Source organism: Phoxinus phoxinus (genome assembly GCF_949152265.1).
Source record: "Phoxinus phoxinus genome assembly, chromosome: 3".
Classification (NCBI taxonomy): domain Eukaryota; kingdom Metazoa; phylum Chordata; class Actinopteri; order Cypriniformes; family Leuciscidae; genus Phoxinus; species Phoxinus phoxinus.
Window position 1 is genome coordinate 13097323 of NC_136878.1, and position 21616 is coordinate 13118938.

The window sequence follows — 21616 nt, forward strand, 5'->3', positions numbered from 1 at the left end:
TGTGCTGTTCCTGGCTGTGGACAAACAACATCTTTGAATACGCTGCGAAAGATCCAGTCGTCAGGGAAAAATGGATGCACTTTATATTTTGCGGACGTCTCAGTCACGGCAGTGTTAGTTTAAGCGTTTGTTCTGTACATTTGAAGGATGACTGTTTTGAGAACAAATCCCAAAATGATGCTGGCTTTGTCAGAAAACTGTTGCTCAAAGATAAGTCCGTGCCGACTATTCTGGGCTCAACAACGACGACGCAAACTGTAAGTAATGTATTTAAAACTTTAAACTACTTTTTAAATACGCTGAATCCGCTAATGTTCTGGCTGATGCATAATTAATAATTGATGCATAGGCACTGACGTTAGCCAATCATAACAGTGGGCGTTAACACTGACCTCTTCAAGGGGAAACACCCCCAAAACAGACTGTTTGAATCAGAGGATGAGAAACAGGGTGGGAAAGGTCATAAATCACTACATTTTAAAAGTTTTTTGTAAAAAAAACTATAGTAATACTATAATTGCACCTAAGGGAACATAATAATAAAATAAAAAAAAAACATGTCATGACCCCTTTAATGAACTCAAAGGCGCGGGCGCGCGAGAGAAAAATAAATAACTGAGTGCACACGGGTGGTGCGTTAACAGTCTAGCGAGATACTAACGTGTTGTGCTACAATAACGGAAGCTAGCAATGTCAGATTAACGTTAATCTGAGATGTTGGGTAAGCTGTATTTAGTAGTATAAACAACTAGAAATGATAGTAAATGATGGTTCAAAACAGAAAGTAATACGTTAGACGGAACTTACAGCCTCGAAGCAAACAAACTCACAGCGAGGCAGACAGGGAAAAAAAGTTACTCTAAATCAATGAACAGCACTAATAAAGCCCCATTCTTACAGATCATTAACTAAAAAAAGTTGTTTTAGGGTTAGTTACCCTTTAAGGCTTAATATAATTTAAACGGATGAGTTATAAAAAAAATCACACCCCTCACAATTGTTATGAAGAGCAAAGCTGTAAACATATTTTTTTCTGCTGTAAATTTGAGCATTTTAACATGGGGAGTTACAGATTTGACTCACTTTTGCATCCAGCCTCAAGCGACCAGTCGATGAGTTGTAGTTTAATTCACTTCCGTGTTGGTTTCAAGAGTGATGTTGCCACTTGGTCACGGGATGGAACCATTTTTGAAAGTTGGGACCTAATATGGTCATCAGACCAAATTTCTATGAGGCTCTTCACCTCCTCTCCTTGTGCAAGAGCTGCCATGCTAAAAGTGCAAACTGTTAACAAACATTAGTCCTCATCCCACAATGCACAGCGCAGCTGACTAAGGCCGCTGGTTTAGTACAAAAATGCCCAGTTCTTTGGCAGTTGGGTCTGTTTGAGGTCGGATCATGTTCTCACCACAAACGCTCCAGAGTTCGTTTGAAAGCGTACCGTGACCACAACGAACTTTAGTGCAATTCAATCGAATTAAATGAGGCAGGTGTGAAAATATTTTTGGAATTCTCTGTTCAGGAAACTCTGCAAAATATATTTCCAAAAATATCTCAGTAGACAAAAAACCCAAGACAATATGAGCTGTAGAAAATTCTAAGTTATCTAGGAGCCAAAAAAATTAAATAAAAAAACGGTTAAAAAGCTGCTAGGTTAAAGATACAATGTGTAATTTTTTTTGCTGCTAGGGGTTGCAAACCTCTTACAATAACAAATGTGTAGTTTGATGACGCATAAGCATTAAGCGGAATTATGGATCTTGTCATCAAGCTGATGAATCTAATAATTTTTATGGATGAGTGAATACATTTATGTTTTTAACATGACTGTGGTATGAAGTAGGGCGCGATTGCTAATAAGAGGCATATATCAGCGCCACACACGAGTCCCGAGGATATAAAGGAATATGGACTTTTAATTATACCGAACTACCCGCAAGTGCAGAAATACTACTCACACATGTCAGTTTATTAGACGAATGAAACTTGTGATACCTCAAAACTCGCGAAACGCAGCGTTATTTCACTAGGTCTACACTAAACTGCATTTTAGTGTGGTGAAAGTTATAATATTATTCTATGTGTTAGTTTGTCTGTATGAGACTAGCAGTAAGCTAGATAAACATTAGAATAACATACAGATCATATTCTAACATTTCATCATGTTGAACTAAATAAGCGGAAACCAGGGGTAACGCGGATATTAAGTCAGTGACAGGCAACAAGTGAACAGGGATTCTGGGACGGCCAATTATTTAAAATTGGAATTTCTCTGAAGTTAACATTCTTTTGGAACTTTTGGGATATTGTAAGTAGGCCTACACAGCTGCAGGAAATATATCACACTGTGCAAGTGATTTTTGGATATTTTATTACAAAATTCTTACATATTGTACCTTAAAAGGTGTCCATTAGAGCTTTGGTGGTGATTTGAGGGTTGTTGCTTGCCTTGAGGCATAGCCTATCTTTCTAGTCACAAGGTATCCTCTAGACTCCTAGACCTAGAGGATACCCTGCGCCTCCTGCCACGCCCATCCAGTTTTTTTTTGTGTTGAACATCTTCAACTTCTTGATGATACTCTGTGCGGTTGATACAGGGTCATTAAATTTTTTCAAAATGCCCTTGCCCCCACTATGGGCATTGACAATACGCGTACGTAGATCATGACTGAGTTCTTTCTTCTTGGCCATGGTGACAGTATCTGAGCATAATTAAAGCTTTGTCCCCTTATTTAATACTTTACAGAGCAGGTATGACTGTTTAACATTCTTAGGCCTAAATTAATTAGGCATAAGAATGTTACATTGAAAACCATGTGCACTTTCACAAAATAAGTTCCCCCCCCCCCCCCCTGAGATTAGGAATATGATTAATTTTAAACAGGCTCAATAGAGAATCTTTGGCCATATCTATTGATATGCAAATAAGTTTTAGACAACAGATATGTGGGTTGTGGATAGCAAGCAACTAATAGATATTGGATTCAATTAATGTTCCGCCAAAGTAGTTTTTTTTAATGAAAAAATTAAATAAAGTATTGATTTTTTTCAAGGGGTATGAATAATTTTGAGCACAACTATATATATACACACACACAGTATTTAGTAAATAAAGTGAACCTCAAGCTCAGTGTATGTTACAAGGGAACCAAAGCGGACCAAAGATTAAAAGCAAATGGCATCGGAGCCATCATAAAATTTGCCGTTTTCAGGATAATCAGCTCGTGACTTTTTTCCATTGTCTGTGAATGATAATAAGATTGTTGTGTAGATATGTTTACACACCTTTTTTTCTTTGTTTGTATTGTATATTTTTGTTGTCCGATCAAACAAAACCTTTTCAATGTTTCACTCTCACAACACAAGTGTGGATGACGAGGCCTGTGTTTATACATAAAAGGCTTTTGGGTTTGGAGTGGTTATTTTCGTCCAGTGATTTTCAGTTGTTTGGGTAAACAGCTGCAGCTCTCAGGGTTCTCAAGCCCATCAAGGACACGGTAATGGACACTGTTGTCAGCTGAAGGTTCAAATCTTTCCTGTTGGCCTTCAGAAAGCCTCTGGAGCTGAAAACTTCACATGTTTTTGTTAGTATGTCTCCCAAAAAGTTTGATTATAAACCACTTTTATCTTCCACATTCTCATTAAAATGTTTTAGCTGCCTGTGCAATTAGAATCAAAGATAAGGTTTTTCTAGTGGTAGTTGGTAGTTTCTAGTCCACTTATCTCTCTATCTCTCAGTGTCAAGGTTTTTGCTTTGAAACGCATTAAATATTATAATTAAAAAATAATCTTTAAAAAGCATTATGATATTTAATAAAAATAAAAAAAACATTCACATCAAATTCCGGAGAGAGCTGGGTGACTGGGGATAATTTTTCGGCAGTTCAAATAAAATTACATCCATTAATTCCAGTTATATATATTTAAATGAATTAACTAATTAAAATGAAAGGAATACAACAAATAAATAAAAGCAGTATTGTATGTGCAGATATGACAAAGAATAATTTCAGGATCTCACTTCTTGAGGGTGAGATGGATGCTGATGAGCCGACCTGAGGCTCAACTTACCTATCATTAGAAATATGGCTTGTCATATCAACTAGCCAAAAAGATTGTTGGTTTATAAGACCAAGGCTATGAAATGAAGCTTTTAGCATAAGCACTGAACTCTCTGTTTCATGTTCGCAGTTTATGACTCTGACGTTCCCCTACATCCTCCCCACCACCACCAGGTTGGCCATTTGAGTTTGGGTCCGCCCCTGCCTTCATCTTCAGGCTGGATTAGCCAAATCTGCATCCCCCAGGATTTAGACTAAGGACGGGGCCAACGCCAAATAACTTTTCTTTACAACTAAACACAAATCATTGTAGCTCACTTCCATCTGTTAATACTTTATGGAATAAATACCATGCAAATGTTCACCTTCCCTCTGAGTCTTTCTGGTAGAACTGATGGATTTCTGTCATTTGGATTGCAGAGAGGTCAATTTGGTGTTGCAGTTTTTTCAGCTTTAAAATTACGCAAACTTGCCATGGATTGGTCTGATCTGGCCACTGTTCTAAAGCATCTTCACTTAAAACGCTATTGATCTTTAGTTTTAAAATAAAGTGTTTGTTAAATGTAACTTAACCTGAAAAAAGATTTCAGTCAGAAAAATGTTTGTGGTTTTTTTTGTGTGTCTGGGCTGGTCAGGAAAGTGAATTTACTAATCTATTAAACTAAACTATTATTATAAATATTTTTTTAGAAAATGGACAGTCCTTGATCATGATTGGTTGAGCCGCGTTCGACTTCGAAGCCGTGGTAAATTACTATACAAACATACACGTGTTCCTGAGGTGAGGAACGAGGAGTGAGTAAGTGCTCTTAAAGCCACCTATGCGCAAGTCTTAGAAACCTCATGCAAGTCCTCCTTCACATCTGTCACATTAATAAATTAAATTTATGTTTTTTCTTTGCAGTTTAAATAAACCATACATCTCAAATATTTCAAAAGGGCATCTTGCGTTATTATTATTTATTAAGAATTTCTTAAATAACCAAACTTACAGACAGACAACAAAATAAACGCAGATCCGTTGATTGCAGCTGATCAAGATCAAGAATATTCCAATATACTAATAATAAGCTTTCCTTTAATTCCTCCATCCTCATTTTATTGCAGGCTTTCCTCGCATCCTAGGTGGGGTGGAGCTGAGAGTGAGACGCGAGGAAAGGAAACGAGGATGCACAAATTGGAAATGAGAAGCACCCACTATGTTCCCATAACGGAAGTTCTGAAGCATGAAACATAAATCCCATGAGGCAACTCACTATACACTAGATAGATAAAGTTGGGTTAAGCCCAGGTTTGTCTTTTGGTTTGAATTTGAAATTTGTAGTGAAGTACGGGTTTTTAAATGGCCAGTGGCTGATGTAATATGTATGTATGTATGTATGTATATCAGAAACTTAAGGCCACATTCCGGCCACAATCTCTATTCTTAAGGCCCTAATATATTTAAGGTAAAATTGAAGAACAAATGAGTGTGATGTCATTTTCGAACGAAATCTGGAACAGAACTTAAAACACATTCAAAAGGACATTGATCCATGACGATGACGTATTTTCTTTGACCTGGAAATCTTTTCTGATTCTTCTCTTCACTTAGTCTATCAAGGTCAGATATGAGAATCCAGCGTGGGTTGCATTGAAATGTTTGGTATACAAACAGTAAACAAAAGACTAGAGAAAAAAATATCAGGGCCTTTAGTCTGAGCTCTGATCATGATCTAGCCTGATCTGATCTTTAGATTAACATCTGAGTCTGTACCCTGACCCAGTCTTGACTCTGAAACAGTCTTGTTCTGTCAGCCAGTCACACCGGAAGGAAAACACATTCAATAGCAGGTCAAAAACTACATTTTAAAGTAAACTACAAAAAACTAGGAAATATGTGTTAGTATTGTGCTTGTTCCTGCCAAGTGGGTTTATTTTTCATGACCTTTAATGCCAAGGCTTCTCTCTCTCCGTTTCTCTGTGTGTTTAACCTTGCCCACCTCAGGGTTGGCCTTCTCCATGGAGCTTGCAGCTTTGTCCTTGAAACAAAGAACATCCCAAAACTAGATGCAGAGCCTCCTCATTCATAGACACACTTGGACACACAGCAGAACAGCATGGCCTCTCGTATGTGTGTGCAGGTCTTGGCCCGTTCCAGCTTGGCTCTAGTGTGCCACCCAGGATCCACAAGACCCCATCTGAGATTTCTTCACACAGCTCCCAAACTGTGCAGTCAGTCCCAACAAAACGGGTAAGGATTGAATGTACTTTGCTTGTTGTTTCACATAATGCTTTGTGTTCTGTATAGGGAATATGCATTCTAATTATATAAGACCACATAATTAAGTGCTCACAAACATGTGCTTTATCCAAGAGTTTAATTCTCTCTGTGCTCTGATGCCTCATTTTCTATTCATATTGTAATGTCCAGCTGGGGATGTCACATTTGTTTAAAGAGAGATTGGAATAACATAAAATGTGCACGTCACTAGTCTAATTACACACATCACCAGGATTAGTAACATAAAATTATAGCTCACTGAAGAATGGTTTTATAAGAGTATGTTTTAAGTTTTAACATGGAATGATCTAGGCAAATCTAGTGGGCTTAGATCCAAATAAAAATTAAACACTTTGGATTTCTGATGGAATCATCTTTCGCCCCTTTGTAATCTTCAGCCACTTTCTTATATGTTCATGATCACCGCTGCTCTTGTTCTTTGTCCTTTCTAACACATTATACTTCATATTATCACACTCTACTCTGTGATACTCTACTTTTTTGATTCATTCATTCTCTGCTGAATGATACAAAATTGGACTATCTCTAATATCTCTTAGTATTTTGTTGGTTTGTGTGTGTGTTCAAGTGAACTTGATGTGAGATAAAGGCATTTCTTTCTTATGTGGAAAAAATATATATGTTAAAGAACAGTTCTCTTTCATAGGTTCACTCAACGCTGCGGATAGCGCAGTGGGATATTCTCTGAATGTGCCGATTGTCTGAAGCCTATAGAATCACGCCAATTCATTGGCTGATGGCGTCCGCGCGACCTGGCTCCGCCCCGACGCACTCACGTCGCGTCATTGCATTCGCGCGCGCGCCATCTGCTCCTCAGATTTCTCTACCTTCAGAACGAAGCGGTCACGTTTGCCCTTCGCTCGTGGTTTTTCTGAAAGCTAACAACTATCTCTAAGGATTATTCTCGGCGCTTCTGCGACTGTTTAAGCGGAACTCTGTTTCTCCTTACGGTGAAGCTGCCATGGATTACAGACGCTGTACTCCGCCATGTGCTCGTTACATCGCTAACGACGACCCACACAGTAAGTGCGTTAAATGTTTGGGTTTTTCACATGCGCGTGAGGCTATTATAGGATCTTCTAAATGCAAATTCTGTGAAAATTTGTTGCTCAAAACCCTCAAATCGCGGCTCGCGGTCTTTGAGAGAGAATCATTCGTCTCCCCCTGCCGCGCTCCCGAGGCCTCTCGAGGATCCGCGGCTTGGGGTTCGGATGTAGAGCTTGAGGACGTGGAGTTCGAGCAGACGAGCCCCGCTCTTTCTCTCCCTCCCTCCCCTCGGCACGCACGTGGCATGCCAGTCGAATTTTCACATGATTATTTGCGCCCCAGCCCGGGAGCACGCGACGCGGTTTCTTTTGGGCTGGAGGATATACTTTTTACCGAGGCATCCGACTCAGAGGATTTCGGGCCTACTCTCGCCGACGAGGTTATCCCGCCGAGCGGCCAGGAAGCGCGGCCTACTGCGGCCTACGCGGAGCTCGTGGACGTGCTTTCGCGCGCTACGGAGAAGCTCACTATTGATTGGCCCGACGAGCCACGTGAGTCTCAATCCTCTAAACTCGACGAGAGGCTTCTCAGCGGCCCTAATTCTAGGCCGCAACGGAGGAAGCTACCATTTTTCAGTGATCTGCATCATGAGATCTCCAGATCCTGGAAGCAGCCTTTCTCTTCGCGCCTCACTAATGCGGCAGCTGCTGATTTCACCAACCTAGTAGGTTCTGTGGAACAGGGCTATTCCGCCATTCCGGCGATTGAGGAGACTTTAGCCGACCATCTTGCTCCTTCGTCTGCACCGTCCTGGAAGTCGCGCCCCCTCCTTCCCTCTAAAGCATGTAGGACTACTTCCTCTCTCATTGGAAAATCCTATATGGCGGCTGGGCAGGCAGGCATGACTTTGCACACTATGGCCATTCTCCAGGCCTACCAGGCGGACGTCCTGAAGGAAATGGACGAGGGCGACGGCGTGACCCCTGAAGCGGTCAAGGAGCTTCGTAAGGCTACAGATCTAGCCTTAAGGGCCACCAAGCATACCGCACGTGCTTTAGGTCGCTCTATGGCCGGCTCCGTGGCGGTGGAGCGCCACTTGTGGCTTAATCTCACGGAAATACGGGACAAAGAGAAGGTTTTCCTCTTGGACGCCCCCATCTCTCAGACGGGGTTGTTTGGTGAGGCGGTCAACACTGTGGTTGAGAAATTCCGCTCCTCCAAATCCCAGTCGGCCGCGTTCAGGCAGTTCATGCCCAGGAGGGCTAGGGAACTTTCTGCTCCACCCCCGGTGCGACCCAGAGAACGTCCCTCTCCTAGACCGGAGTTCTCTTCCAGGAGGAGCGAACAGGGACATCCCCCACCTACCACGGTTTGGGGAGCCCGAGGTCGCCCATTTCCCCGTCAACGGCCTCACAAACGCCTCCAATTGAAGCGGTCCGACAAACCGACCGCTTCGACGGCCCAGAGCCGTTCCTGACCTTCCGGTCGGAAAAAGGAGAGCTCCTCTGCCTTCTCAGGGTTGGGTCAGACCGCGCAAACGTTTCTGCCCACCCCCCAGCTCTCCTTTCCTTGCCCTGTCACCTTCGCCACTCAGAGTGTCTCGAAGTGCAGGCCATATTTCACCATTTCGACTCAGTCCAGTGCGGGAGGAAGGAGACGTTTTCTGCTTTCTCCCCTCACCCCGCACACTCTCTATAACTGCCAGCCGCACCCTCGGAGGCACTTTCCGTTTTCCTCCGGAGCAGGCGGACCGGGTCACCATGACCCCAGCATCGATGCCTCCCGTCACGTGCCAGGACGCCAGCGGCCTTCCTGCACAGTCAACCTCTTTACCCCAGGAACGTCAACACGGCACCCTCACTCAGGTATGTCGTCTGCACTACAACATTCCTCTTCCTCTATCTCATTTCCTTCCAGAATGGGAGCGCTTACCAGGGGTATCGTCTTGGGTTCTTCGCACAATTCGGTTCGGCTACACTCTTCAGTTTTGCCGCAATCCCCCCTGTTTCAACGGGGTCTTTCTGACTGTAGTAGACAGCGCCATTCAGGCTTCTGTACTGCAGCAGGAAATCTCTTCCCTCCTTCTCAAAGGGGCAATAGAGGAGATCCCTCCAGGGGAATCCGAGAGAGGCTTTTACAGCCGTTATTTCCTGGTCCCGAAGAAGGGCGGCGGTTTGCGTCCCATACTGGACCTCCGCCGACTGAACTTCGCCCTTTACAAAGGGAAATTCAAGATGTTGACGCTGAAAGCTATCACATCTCAGATTCGGCCAGGGGATTGGTTCGTGACGATAGACCTAAAGGATGCCTATTTTCACATCCAGGTTGTTCGGCGACACAGACAGTTCCTCAGGTTCGCCGTTGGAGAAAGGGCGTTCCAGTACAAGGTCCTTCCCTTCGGCCTCTCCTTGGCCCCGAGGACATTCACAAAGTGCATAGATGCAGCTCTGGCCCCACTGCGGCTCCAGGGCATCCGTGTTCTAAATTACCTGGACGATTGGCTTATTTTAGCCCAGTCCAGGGAGCTAGTGGCCCACCACAGAGACATTGTTCTGAGTCACATCAAGTCTCTCGGTTTGAGGTTGAACTCGGAGAAGAGTGTTCTTGCTCCGGCTCAAAGCACCGTTTTCTTGGGGGTGAACATGGATTCCGTTCTCATGCAGGCCCGCTTGGCCCCTGCACGGATTTCCAGCCTGACGACATGCTTGGCTCGTTTTTCACTAGGCCATCATGTGTCAGTGGGCACCTGCCGCAGGATGCTGGGTCTTATGGCCGCGGCCTCCTCTGTACTACCGCTGGGCCTACTCCACATGAGACCCTTCATGTGGTGGGTGAAGCTCTCAGGGGTTCGACCCTCCGGGTCAACCCTTCGCCTACTGAAGGTATCGCACAGTTGTTTTCGAGCCCTGTCAGTATGGCGGGACCCTCTTTTTCTTCGGAAAGGGGTCAGCATGGGTGCGGTATTTCGTCGCCAGATGGTTACGACGGATGCCTCTCTCACCGGCTGGGGAGCAGTTTTCGAGGGCAGACCAGCGTGTGGGGTCTGGACTGGAGAGGCTCTCTCTTGGCACATAAACTGCCTGGAGTTAAGAGCCGTTTTCCTGGCTCTGCAGCAATTCCTCCCTCTCCTGGAGGGGCACCATGTCATTGTCAGAACAGACAACATGGCAGTGGTGTCACATGTGAACCGGCAGGGAGGGTCTCGGTCGCGCACCCTAGACAGGCATGCGCGTCACCTTCTCCTGTGGTCTCAGAGCAAGTTCCTTTCCCTAAGAGCGGTTCATGTCCCAGGGGTTCTGAACCTCGCAGCAGATTTTCTGTCGAGACAGAAACTCAGATCGGGGGAATGGATGTTGAACCGCCAGACGGTGGCCCTGATCTGGGAGGTTTTCGGGGAGGCGGAGGTGGACCTCTTTGCATCTCAAGAGTCGTCCCAATGCCCGCTTTGGTTCTCCCTGAGTCCCCCAGCCCCATTGGGGATAGATGCGTTCGCTCACCCTTGGCCAACGCAGAAACTCTATGCCTTCCCGCCCGTCAAACTGATCCAGGCGGTCTTGGCCAGAGTGAGAGAGAGCGGAGTCCGCCTCCTCTTAGTGGCTCCGTTCTGGCCATCTCAGCCATGGTTTTCGGAGCTAATTCCTCTACTGGAATCTTCCCCCTGGAGGATCCCAGTCAGAGAAGATCTGCTGTCACAGCTGCAGGGCAAGATATGGCATCCTCGCCCAGACATATGGAAGCTATATGTTTGGCCGATCAAAGGCCGTTAACATTAAGCTCTGGTCTCCCAACTGACGTTCAGGAGACCATTGCGAGTGCCAGAGCCCCTTCTACAAGGCGACTGTATTCTTCCAAGTGGAAGGTTTTTAAGAATTGGTGCTTAGCGCATGATAGGAACCCAGTTAACTGCCCTGTTGGTTCAGTACTGGAATTCTTGCAGGAGAAGTTTGCTGCTGGGGCGGCTGCTACCACTCTCAGAGTTTATGTCGCAGCTATTGCGGCACATAGGGAATCGGATGAGATTCCCCTGGGCAAATTAAGATTAGTTTCTGCTTTTATGCGTGGGGTGAAGCGCCTGAAACCGGCTCGCTCCCCTAGAGTTCCCTCATGGGACCTTTCTGTTGTCCTAGAGGGTTTGACGATGGCCCCCTTTGAGCCCTTAGAGTCAGCTCCGGATAGGATCCTGACTCTCAAGGTTTCTCTTTTGCTAGCGTTGTCCTCATTAAAGCGGATGGGAGACTTGCAAGCCCTGTCTGTTAGCGAGTCTTGCCTGGACTTTGCCCCTGGCCTGGTCAAAGTTTCCTTGAGGCCGAGACCAGGGTATGTCCCCAAGGTTCTCTCCACTACTTTTCGCTCACAGGTAGTTAACCTTAATGCTTTCCACCCTCCTCCATTTTCTTCTGAGGAAGATAGGAAGCTTAACTTGCTCTGCCCAGTGCGTTCTCTCAAGATTTATGTAGACCGCTCAGGCGGTTGGAGGAAATCTAACCAGCTTTTGGTTTGCTTTGGTGCTAGCCGCCGTGGGCTTGCTGCATCGAAGCAGAGGATTTCCCACTGGGTTACAGAGGCTATCTCGTTGGCTTACGGGGTGCGTGGCTTACCTTCACCCCTCAGCATTAGAGCTCATTCCACCAGAAGTGTGGCGTCTTCTCAAGCGCTTTTTAGAGGAGCACTCTTGGAGGACATTTGTGTTGCGGCAGGTTGGTCCTCTCCGCACACTTTTGTACGATTCTATAGTTTGGATCTTGACATGACCCCGGGTTCCCAGGTTCTTTCTGTTTGAACTCTTCTTGGTCGTTGTCTCTTTTGTTACCAGTCATAAAGCGTTCTAGCTTGGCGAGTTTGGTAGTCCGTTCCCACTGCGCTATCCGCAGCGTTGAGTGAACCTATGAAAGAGAACGTCTCTGGTTACTTACGTAACCTATGTTCTCTGAATAGGGAACGAGACGCTGCGTTAGCGGCCAAGCTCTTCACGCTGCTGACAGTTTTCTTTTCGGCAGAGAAATCTGAGGAGCAGATGGCGCGCGCGCGAATGCAATGACGCGACGTGAGTGCGTCGGGGCGGAGCCAGGTCGCGCGGACGCCATCAGCCAATGAATTGGCGTGATTCTATAGGCTTCAGACAATCGGCACATTCAGAGAATATCCCACTGCGCTATCCGCAGCGTCTCGTTCCCTATTCAGAGAACATAGGTTACGTAAGTAACCAGAGACGTTTTCGTCCATATACAAAGTTTGTGAGGTCCAAAACAACATTGTATAGACAAAAGGAAAAAAATGGAAATTATTATTATTATTGGGTGAACTATGTCTTTAAATAAACCTGAAAATAACAATAGTGTCATGAATTTAAAAGGAAATTTAAATCAGCTGATTATATTATTGGCTTTGGGAACATTTTGCCCATAGCATTTCTTTGAAGGATCATTCATTGCGCTCATTATTTGTTTGGCTTCTATACATTAAATGATCCTTCGATCGTTTTATTCTGACCTTTAATGAACACAAACATTAGAAGCATTTTTTTCTCGCTTTCTTCGGCATTGCGTAGTGAATGTCATAAACACTTTAGTATTTTGTTTTCATTAAGATCCAAATAAGATGAAAAGGCCCACTCTTATCAACCCACCAGAGTACCACAGGGATCAGAAGTGCTTTTCTTCTCCACCTACACCAGATTGCTTGGAATGGCCTCCATTCAAAAGGAGTTTCTTATCACGTCAGTGCTCATGACACAAACTCATTCCCCCATCTGCCTCTGTATCTGTAATCCAAGAAAAGATCTATGCATGCCTTGACACATCAGACTGGATGACTACTGATCGCTTTCAGCTCAAGTTCAGTAAGACTGACTTCTTCCTTCCTGCCAAAACCTCTTGAGCTCTAAAAGTATTTTTTAAAGTGACACTCGGTAACATTGTGCTGGATATCATCTTGGGCATATTGGACTATAGCAGTCTCTCTGTCACCTATATAGTGGTGTGCATGCAGCATCACACAAAAATACAAGTACCACAATTAATGTATTCCATGAACCTGTCCACTAACAAAGTAATTAGTATTTGGATGATCATGTGATCTAAACGTGCCGATCCCCTTGGGCTTTTATCAGGGTACATATGATCTTAATTTGTATAAAAATGAGATATGAGTACTCTCCGTTCAATAGGCTGTATTCACCGTATTCATAGTTTGCAGAGACCTGGAGGGCAAAATATCCATAGAACTGCATTACAAGGCTGTCAATTTTCCAATGCAAAACAAGAAAAACATAAAATGTGAACAAAAGGCATGTTTTAGGCACTTTTGATTCGTATACAGCAGCTTCTGCAATATTTCAATCACTAAAAACATTGGGACATTCTAAAATGCCTAATGTGAAAAACACTTAAAGTGCCTTAATGTACTAAAACTATTCCTCTTACTGTTCCTATTAACTAATAAATAACGATTCCTACTGGTCCTATTATGCTTTTTAACTTTTTTTAACTTTAGCTATTGTGTAATGTTGGTGTTAGAGCATAAAAAGATCTGCAAAGCTCAAAGTCCACTCCAAAGGGAGATATTTTATTTATCAGAATCCACTTTTCAAGAACTACAACGAACGACTCGTTTTGACCACAACACGATTTTTCAGGATCTTATAAAGTCATAATGTTACTCATTTAAATAATGCGCTCCCACGGAATAAGCAAAAAAGGGGGCAGAGGCCTGGTTGGGTTGAGGTGCGCTAGAGATGAGGTAGACTGCTATGTTGAAGAGATGCTTTTCCCCCACCCCGGTTCCAAAACCCCTTTGTTTCACCTTCTTAAAGCAACACTAAATAACTTTTCCTCTTCGGTCGCCCTACAGGTTGGAAGCGGAATTGTCCATTACTGCTGTCGTAAATAATTTAGCCTACTGTCGCACACACGCACGCTCGCTGTTTAACTAGCACCGGCTTTGGAATGAACAATGCCCACAGACAAGGTAGAGTATGTTGCATGATTTCATTTGTAGTCAGTAATGACTATTAACGCTAGACGTCAAGCAAGCCAAGTTTGTAGTTTTCTTATGTCTCATTTGAACTACAGAAACGCGACCCGATCTGGCAAACTTACATAGTGTGGTGGTTATAGCAGATATAGGACCGCAAAGCGAAGGCAGAAGTGCCTTTCACCCTCTTACGACTTGATGAACCGCTGAAACGATTTTGGAAACATTATTTTAAGGTAAAAAATTAGTGTTCTTCTTTAGTGTTGCTTTAAGGAGGACAAACTTAGTGGTTAAAACACTTTTTTTTTAACACTGTTCCTGAACATTGTAACCCCAACATTTATCTGTGCGCTGCACATTTTATGGAGAACAGCTTGTTTTCTGTTGCTTTTGTTTGCTCTTGCTTTTGTCAAGTCAAGTCACCTTCATTTATATAGCGCTTTTAACAATATAGATTGTTTCAAAGCAGTGATAATAGGAAATTATAGTAACAGAGATTGTTTTGGCTTTACAGCAGCTCTAGAATAAAGTTATTGTCCAGCTAAAGTTAGTTTTGATTAATTCACTTCCGTCGCAACGATCATTAGTTATTATCTTACGGTCCGCTAACACAACACCGTTCTAACAGAAAACCCCTAATGCGATCCCGCCGCTCATTTGCACAAAACAGTGCCTGGTGGCTCGAGAACGCGAACCATTAAATAGGTTCAGGTACAAGCCTTGAAAAAGGCTCTTTAGGAAAATTAACCATGGTTTTCCATTTTAGAAGCATCCTGAAGTTTACATTTTTCTTCCAAGACATGCATACCTATTATGCGAGGTACACACTACACGATTTTAGCCGGGATTTTTTTACTCTCCGTTGCCGTCAAATGGCTAATATCGGAGGCAAATCCATGCTCCTTCACGTGAGTGTCAATTGCTTAGTGTGTATGATCGAAGACGTGATGTGAGAAAAGCGTCGATGCATTGCCATGGCCTGTGAAATATTTAGCATGTTAAATATCTGGACCTGTCAGCGACAAGTGTGAAATGTGTTTCAACTGGAAATTGGAAAACACTGGCGACGACCTAGTCAATGAGAGCACAAGATATGCAGGGTAAGGGAAAGTTCGGGGGCAGAAGTCATAGACCTGGAACAAAAAAAACAGAAAGCATGGTTTCTGTAAGCAACCATTCTCTCCGTCATATTCTTCTTTTTTCCATTTTTTTGTTACTGCAATCATCGCACTGACAACTTGGATCACAAGCATATTGCGCGCATCATTTTAACAAGAGGAAATCCAGGTCTCACACGAGAACTCACGTGTCGCACGTGTGATCTTACGTTATTTCCTGTATCAATTCTCATGTGTGTTTGGTTGTGAAAGGGAGTTTGTAGACCAGACCTAGTTGTCTGCGATTCTTCCTATTGAAATGTTGTGTAAAATGTGACCCCTGTCGCCGATCAGTTGTGTAATGTGCACACAACAGCAACTAAATGGTACCCCAGACAATCCTGAAGAACAGCGATCCGCCAACTTTGGAAATTGGATTACTCACACCAGTACTTCCACATGTTATACCCTTTTTCTTCATACATGTCTTTATATAAGACAAAATAGTAAAATATTATTTTGAAAGGCCCCAGTAACTTGCAAAAACCTCAACTAATTAGTCCAGCCAATGGCGATTAGCATATTATTGTGTAAATCCAAAACAAAACTCACAAGTGTGATCAGGAAAGTATGAACCAAAGCAAAAGTACAAAGCTGTGGAATGTAAAAATGTGCCATTCACGAATGGATGGTAACGAAATGTGTTCAGAGTCTCCTGTGTATAGTGCATGAGTCATCGATGAAAAGTCTGGAACAGGAAACGTCACATTAAAATTTGACATGGCATGTGTCATATGCTTCATAGAACCACATAATGGAAATTAAATTGAGTGCTTTTCAAAAAACATATTGTCCCAAAGCAAGTTAACTAAGAATTGTGTTTTATAAATTACTGAAAGATTAGTTTGTCTTTTTAAAATAAACTCTACAGAGACTGAAATTTTGCCAGTCAGATTTTTGCAGAGTTGGACTAACATGGATAATGTGATTTGTAGCTATGCATGGTCCAGCATGTATACACATAAATCGTCCTCGCCATTGTGCGCCTGAGGTGACGTGTACTTGATGATTTAAATATTCAGTTACACAGTCATTTATACAGACAAATGAAGAATGTGGCTCGATTACACAAAAATCCATTGCAAAAAAAAAAAAAAAAACCCAGCTACACAGTAGCTCAATTATGACTGCTCATTTAAACACAATGACTAGGAAAAATGCTCTAAAAAAAAAAGTTTTCTACTTCTGTTTAGTTTTCTACTTGTAATAAGACCAAAAACACTAAACCTTGGTCTGTAGCCTTTTTTTCCAGGCCATTGCTATCCAAATGCACTGTTTAAAAACTAAAAGACCAGAATATCATGTTTACTTTGTTTTCTGACAAACATCTCTTAAAAGTCGTTTTTTGTGTCAGTGCCGATAGCCTCTTGGGCAGCGCTCCGACATATAGCTCAACTGCGCACCCAGCGACCCGAGTTAGATTCACGGTTCTTTGCAGATCCCATTCCCCTCTCCACCCTGTCCTGTCGGATCTCTACACTGTCCTATCCAATAAAGCCATAAAAACTCTAAAAAATTTACATTAAAAAATGGAATCTCAAAAATGTAAAGGTGTCTATCTGTTCTGTGTTTCTTTAAATATATAATTGTCTGTGATTTACAGGCATTACCTGGCTTATCAACTTATCAACTCAACCCATTGCTTGCAATTCTGTTCTTACTTCTTACTAAGAAGGCTCTTTACCAAGAGGATCAATTCAATGACATGAGTTTGTGTGTATCTGTGTGCTTGTTCTCAGTTCCTCAGACTCTAAAGTGCTGGTGCACTTTGTAAATCAGTCGGGGGTGAAGAGCAGCGTGTTTGTCACAGAGGGAGAGAGTCTTCTAGATGTTGTCATCAAGAAGAATCTTGACATCAGCGGCTTTGGTAATGACATTTTTGGGAGTTATTTTGGCTCCTTGTGATCTCCCATCTGTTTTAAGTGGTGTGTGTGTGTGTGGGTGTTATGGAACTTTTGAACCATAACGATGTTCACGCTACTTGTTTTAAAGGGATAGTTCACCTAAAAATGAAAATTAGCCCATGATTTACTCACCCTTAAGTCATCCAAGGAGTATATGACATTCTTCTTTAAGAGGAATACAATCGGAGTTACATAAAAAAATATCCTAGCTCTTCCAAGCTTTATAATGGTAGTGAATTGCTGTTTCTGTTTTGAAGTCCATAAAAGTGCATCTATCCATCATAAAAGTGCTCCACACGGCTCCGGGGGGTTAATAAAGGCCTTCTGAAGCGAAGCGATGCGTTTGTGTAAGAAAAATATGAATATTTAACACGTTACAACGTAAAATTCTAGCTTCCGGCCAAACGGCCATACGCAGTCTACTTGCGCCTAATGCGCAACTGCATCATGACGTAGCGTAATTATCAACAGTATGTCGCATTACTCGCATAAGTTGCGCTTTACACTAAAGTGGAATCCGTATGTTAGTTTGGCCAGAAGCTAGTTATTTTACTTTATAAAGTTTGAAATATGGATATTTTTCTTACACAAACGCATTACTTTGCTTCAAAAAGCCTTTATTAACCCCCCCCCCCCCCCCCCCCCCACGCGGAGCCGTGTGGAGCAATTATATGATGGATAGATGCACTTTTAAAAACAGAAACAGCAATTCACTGCCATAATAAAGCTTGGAAGAGCCAGGACATAAAAAAAAAATATATAACTCCGATTGTATTCGTCTGAAAGAAGAATGTTATATACACCTGACTTGAGGCTGAGTAAATCATGGGCTAATTTTCATTTTTGGGTAAACTATCCCTTTAATTTTTATCTGTCCTAACCCATTTTGCTATACAGTATGGCTTATGTCAGCATAAAGTTGGGATCATCTTTCATAAAGTCTTTTCTGCTCTAGTGTAACATATATTCAATTGAAACAGTGTAGGGAGGGACTTGATTTCCATTAAGTTCCATCAAAAATGGATTGGTTTGCATATGATCGTTTTTTTTTTTTTTTAGCCCCCCTCCAGGAAGATTCTGTCTCACTCCTGCTACATAGAAGTTATATTTCTAGATGTTCCCGCTCCTGCCCACAACTGTTTTATCCAATTCTCGCCTACAAAATCCTGCTGGTAGAAACCTGTGGATTTCTCAGTCCCAGTGAGATTCTCTCCTGCTCTAGTGTCATAGTCTGTGGTTTTTTTGTGTGGTTTTTCACACAATGCTTCAGACCTCACGTTGTTGCATTTGTCACAGCAGGCAAGAGCAAGGTGCTTTCCCTAGCTGATGAACCGAACATGGAGAATATCAAACCCTGCTCCTGTAAATCATTAATTTATGTTACACAATTTTGTTGCGGGCGGTGTAGGATATGTTAATGTTTTTGATTCAAGATTACCAGGGCACATGAATAAAAAAATTATGATGTAGGCCTACATGGATAAGTCATTTATAATAAATACTGCTGTTTTACATAAACAATAAAACTAGTCTGTTTTGATTTCATGGCGACTTTAAAAGGCATTTTTGTCAATAAGTTAAAAATTTACCTGATGCAATGTGAAAATATATAATATGCGCTGGTCATAAATTGTGTACAGAACTACAAATTAAGGCCCTATTTATTTATACTTTGACAGTTCTCAGCATTCTTAGCTAATAAATTTTTTTTTAAGTGTTTGTGTGTGTGTGTGTGTGTGTGTGTGTGTGTGTGTGTGTGTGTGTGTGTGTGTGTGTGTGTGTGTGTGTGTGTGTGTGTGTGTGTGTGTGTGTGTGTGTGTGTGTGTATTAGGAGCGTGCGAGGGCACTCTGGCCTGTTCCACCTGTCACCTGATATTTGAGGAGAGTGTGTATGACAAACTGGAGCCAATAGTGGATGAAGAGACTGACATGCTGGATTTGGCATACGGACTCACCAAGACGTAAGACACTTCGATCTATAGAGTCAGAGTGTCTGATTGAGTCAGTAACGCTTTAAGTGAGTTAGAATGATGGAAGAGGATTTGGCCAATGCTAATCACATCAATATATCTTAGGCAAATAAAGAAAAGGTTTTACTTAAGATATAAGAAAAAGTACACTGCAAGATATTAACAATGTTTTCGAAAATGTAGAAAGAATATGGTTGATTCAAATAATCCAATTATATTATTTTGCGTATTGACCTGCTCAAGAACACGGAAACATGTTGCTAGCTGGTTATCTAATTCAAATGCATCCTATAGTTTAATAAACAATATTCACAACATAAACATTAAAATGACAACTTATTTTGCAGTTTGCATTTTGACAGTGAAGAAAATGCTTGAACAAAGCTATGTGCTATTCTGAATTCATACACTTTTTAACAATGTTATGCAATATCCTAAAGAGTCTCTAAAATACAAATGAATAACATACTTCTAAACAGTAACTGTCTAAATGATATTATTTCAGGGGTCTCAGGTTTCACAAGGACAGTTTTCACAAGTTGCTTTTTTAATGTTGATGAATATTTTTTTTTAAATGAAAGTGTGTGTGTGTGTGTGTACAATAATATAATAAATCATATATTTTTTAGACAATTTGGGTACAGTTTGACACCATTTTGCACATTATCAATATCTAAAATATATGATCAATATCTAAAATGTTACTTTAATCAACTAAAATGATTCATAATTAATCAGTGATATGGCAAACTTTTACTTAAACAAAAACTTTACTGTAAAAAAAAAACGTCCTTTGTCTGTTCACTATGCTAATAATTTTTGTCGCTGTTCTGTCATTGGCTCAGATCTCGTTTGGGGTGTCAGGTGACTGTGGAGCACTGGATGGATGGAATGACTGTTCGCGTTCCGCATGAGATCAATGATCAACGAGGAAAACAAGAGGCAGTGAGCAGCAAATGATACACAAGCACTCACACGTAAATTACCATGTTAACTTAACACTTAATATACAGATTTTGTATTGTTCTGTTTTAATGGCATATGAACATTGTACTTTACACTTCCACAAAATAATAAAATGAGTGTGACCAACCAGTAGGCTATGCCCCTGTATATCACCCAAATTAATCTTAACACAAGAACGAATGGGATGAATATTTCTAGTGATTTTGAAGCTTGCTGGAAATAACTTTTTAAAATGTATTGCAATATTCGCACATGTTCAACGGTAGATGTACTGTGTATCTGTAACGGAGAACTTTCTCACTGAACAGAGAGTGTTTGTCATGCATATGAGCTGTCAGAGACAGCCCTGTGCCCGAACATTGCTGCCTTTGGATATTACTTAATGTAGTCATGATTTTTTTTAAATGGCTAGTATAGTGAAGATTCAGAGTGAAATTATATCAGATATCTTACTGCAGCCAATGTTGTGGTTTTTTAAGGGGTATTGAAGAAGGGCAAAGCCTATGACGCAGACACACATGCATGTCGAGCAGAGCAGGCATTCAATGTTTAAAACTACATCTGGATCAGTGTGAATGTGTGAGTCACAAATTGCACACTGGAAGTCAATACTGTTTCATCATTTCTCTTTATTGCATAAAACATTAGTTAATACTACTTAATGCTTCGGGCTAGTAGCCAAAGGTTCTACATCCAGGTGGTGACCTTAAAGGGATAGTTTACTTTAAAATTAAAATTCTGTCATCATATACTCACCCTCCTCAAGTTGTTTCAAACCTGTATGAATTTCTTTCTTCTGCTGAACACAAAGGAAGATATTTTGAAGAATGTCAGTAACCAAACAGTTAACTGGTCCATTTTTTTTCCTACTATGGAAGTCAATGGGACCAGTTAACTGTTTTGTTACTGACATTCTTCAAAATATCTTCCTTTGTGTTCAGCAGAAGAAAGAAATTCATACAGGTTTGAAACTACTTGAGGTAGATGATGACAGAATTTTCATTTTAAAGTGAACTTTCCCTTTAAGACCCATGCTTAACCATAGACTGCTCTAGGGGCGCTTCATGCCTCGGATTGTAAGAAAACAACAGAAGGATGCTTTTTAATGCAGTGGATGCGAGGGCCATCAGTGTATTGAAATACTTTTTCCCCACCACTACAAACTTCTGCAGTTAAACTGTTTGGCATACAGACTATATTTGTGTTTTGTTAATAATTTCCATCTTAGGTGTACTATATATTTTGGTTTTGTATAACTTTATACTTTTTTAAAAATGTATGGCCTGAGTGTCATTGTCTGAGTTCAAAGTTCAGA

General features: G+C 41.8%; 1 protein-coding gene across 2 annotated transcripts; it reads left to right on the forward strand.

The window, feature by feature from the left end:
* The first annotated feature begins 624 nt into the window (after positions 1–624).
* fdx1b (ferredoxin 1b) lies at positions 625–21568 on the forward strand. 2 transcript variants are annotated; one of them, XM_079606889.1, is made up of 6 exons: positions 625–721; positions 5169–5352; positions 6049–6294; positions 17201–17328; positions 19197–19326; positions 20181–21568. In XM_079606889.1, exons 3-6 carry the CDS (start codon positions 6161–6163, stop codon positions 20293–20295), a joined length of 507 nt encoding a protein of 168 aa, XP_079463015.1. In that variant the 5' UTR covers positions 625–721; positions 5169–5352; positions 6049–6160; the 3' UTR covers positions 20296–21568. The 2 variants fall into 2 exon arrangements, with proteins under 2 accessions (XP_079463015.1, XP_079463016.1); XM_079606890.1 differs by lacking the exon at positions 5169–5352 and having other exon boundaries at positions 703–721.
* The last annotated feature ends 48 nt before the right edge of the window (positions 21569–21616 follow it).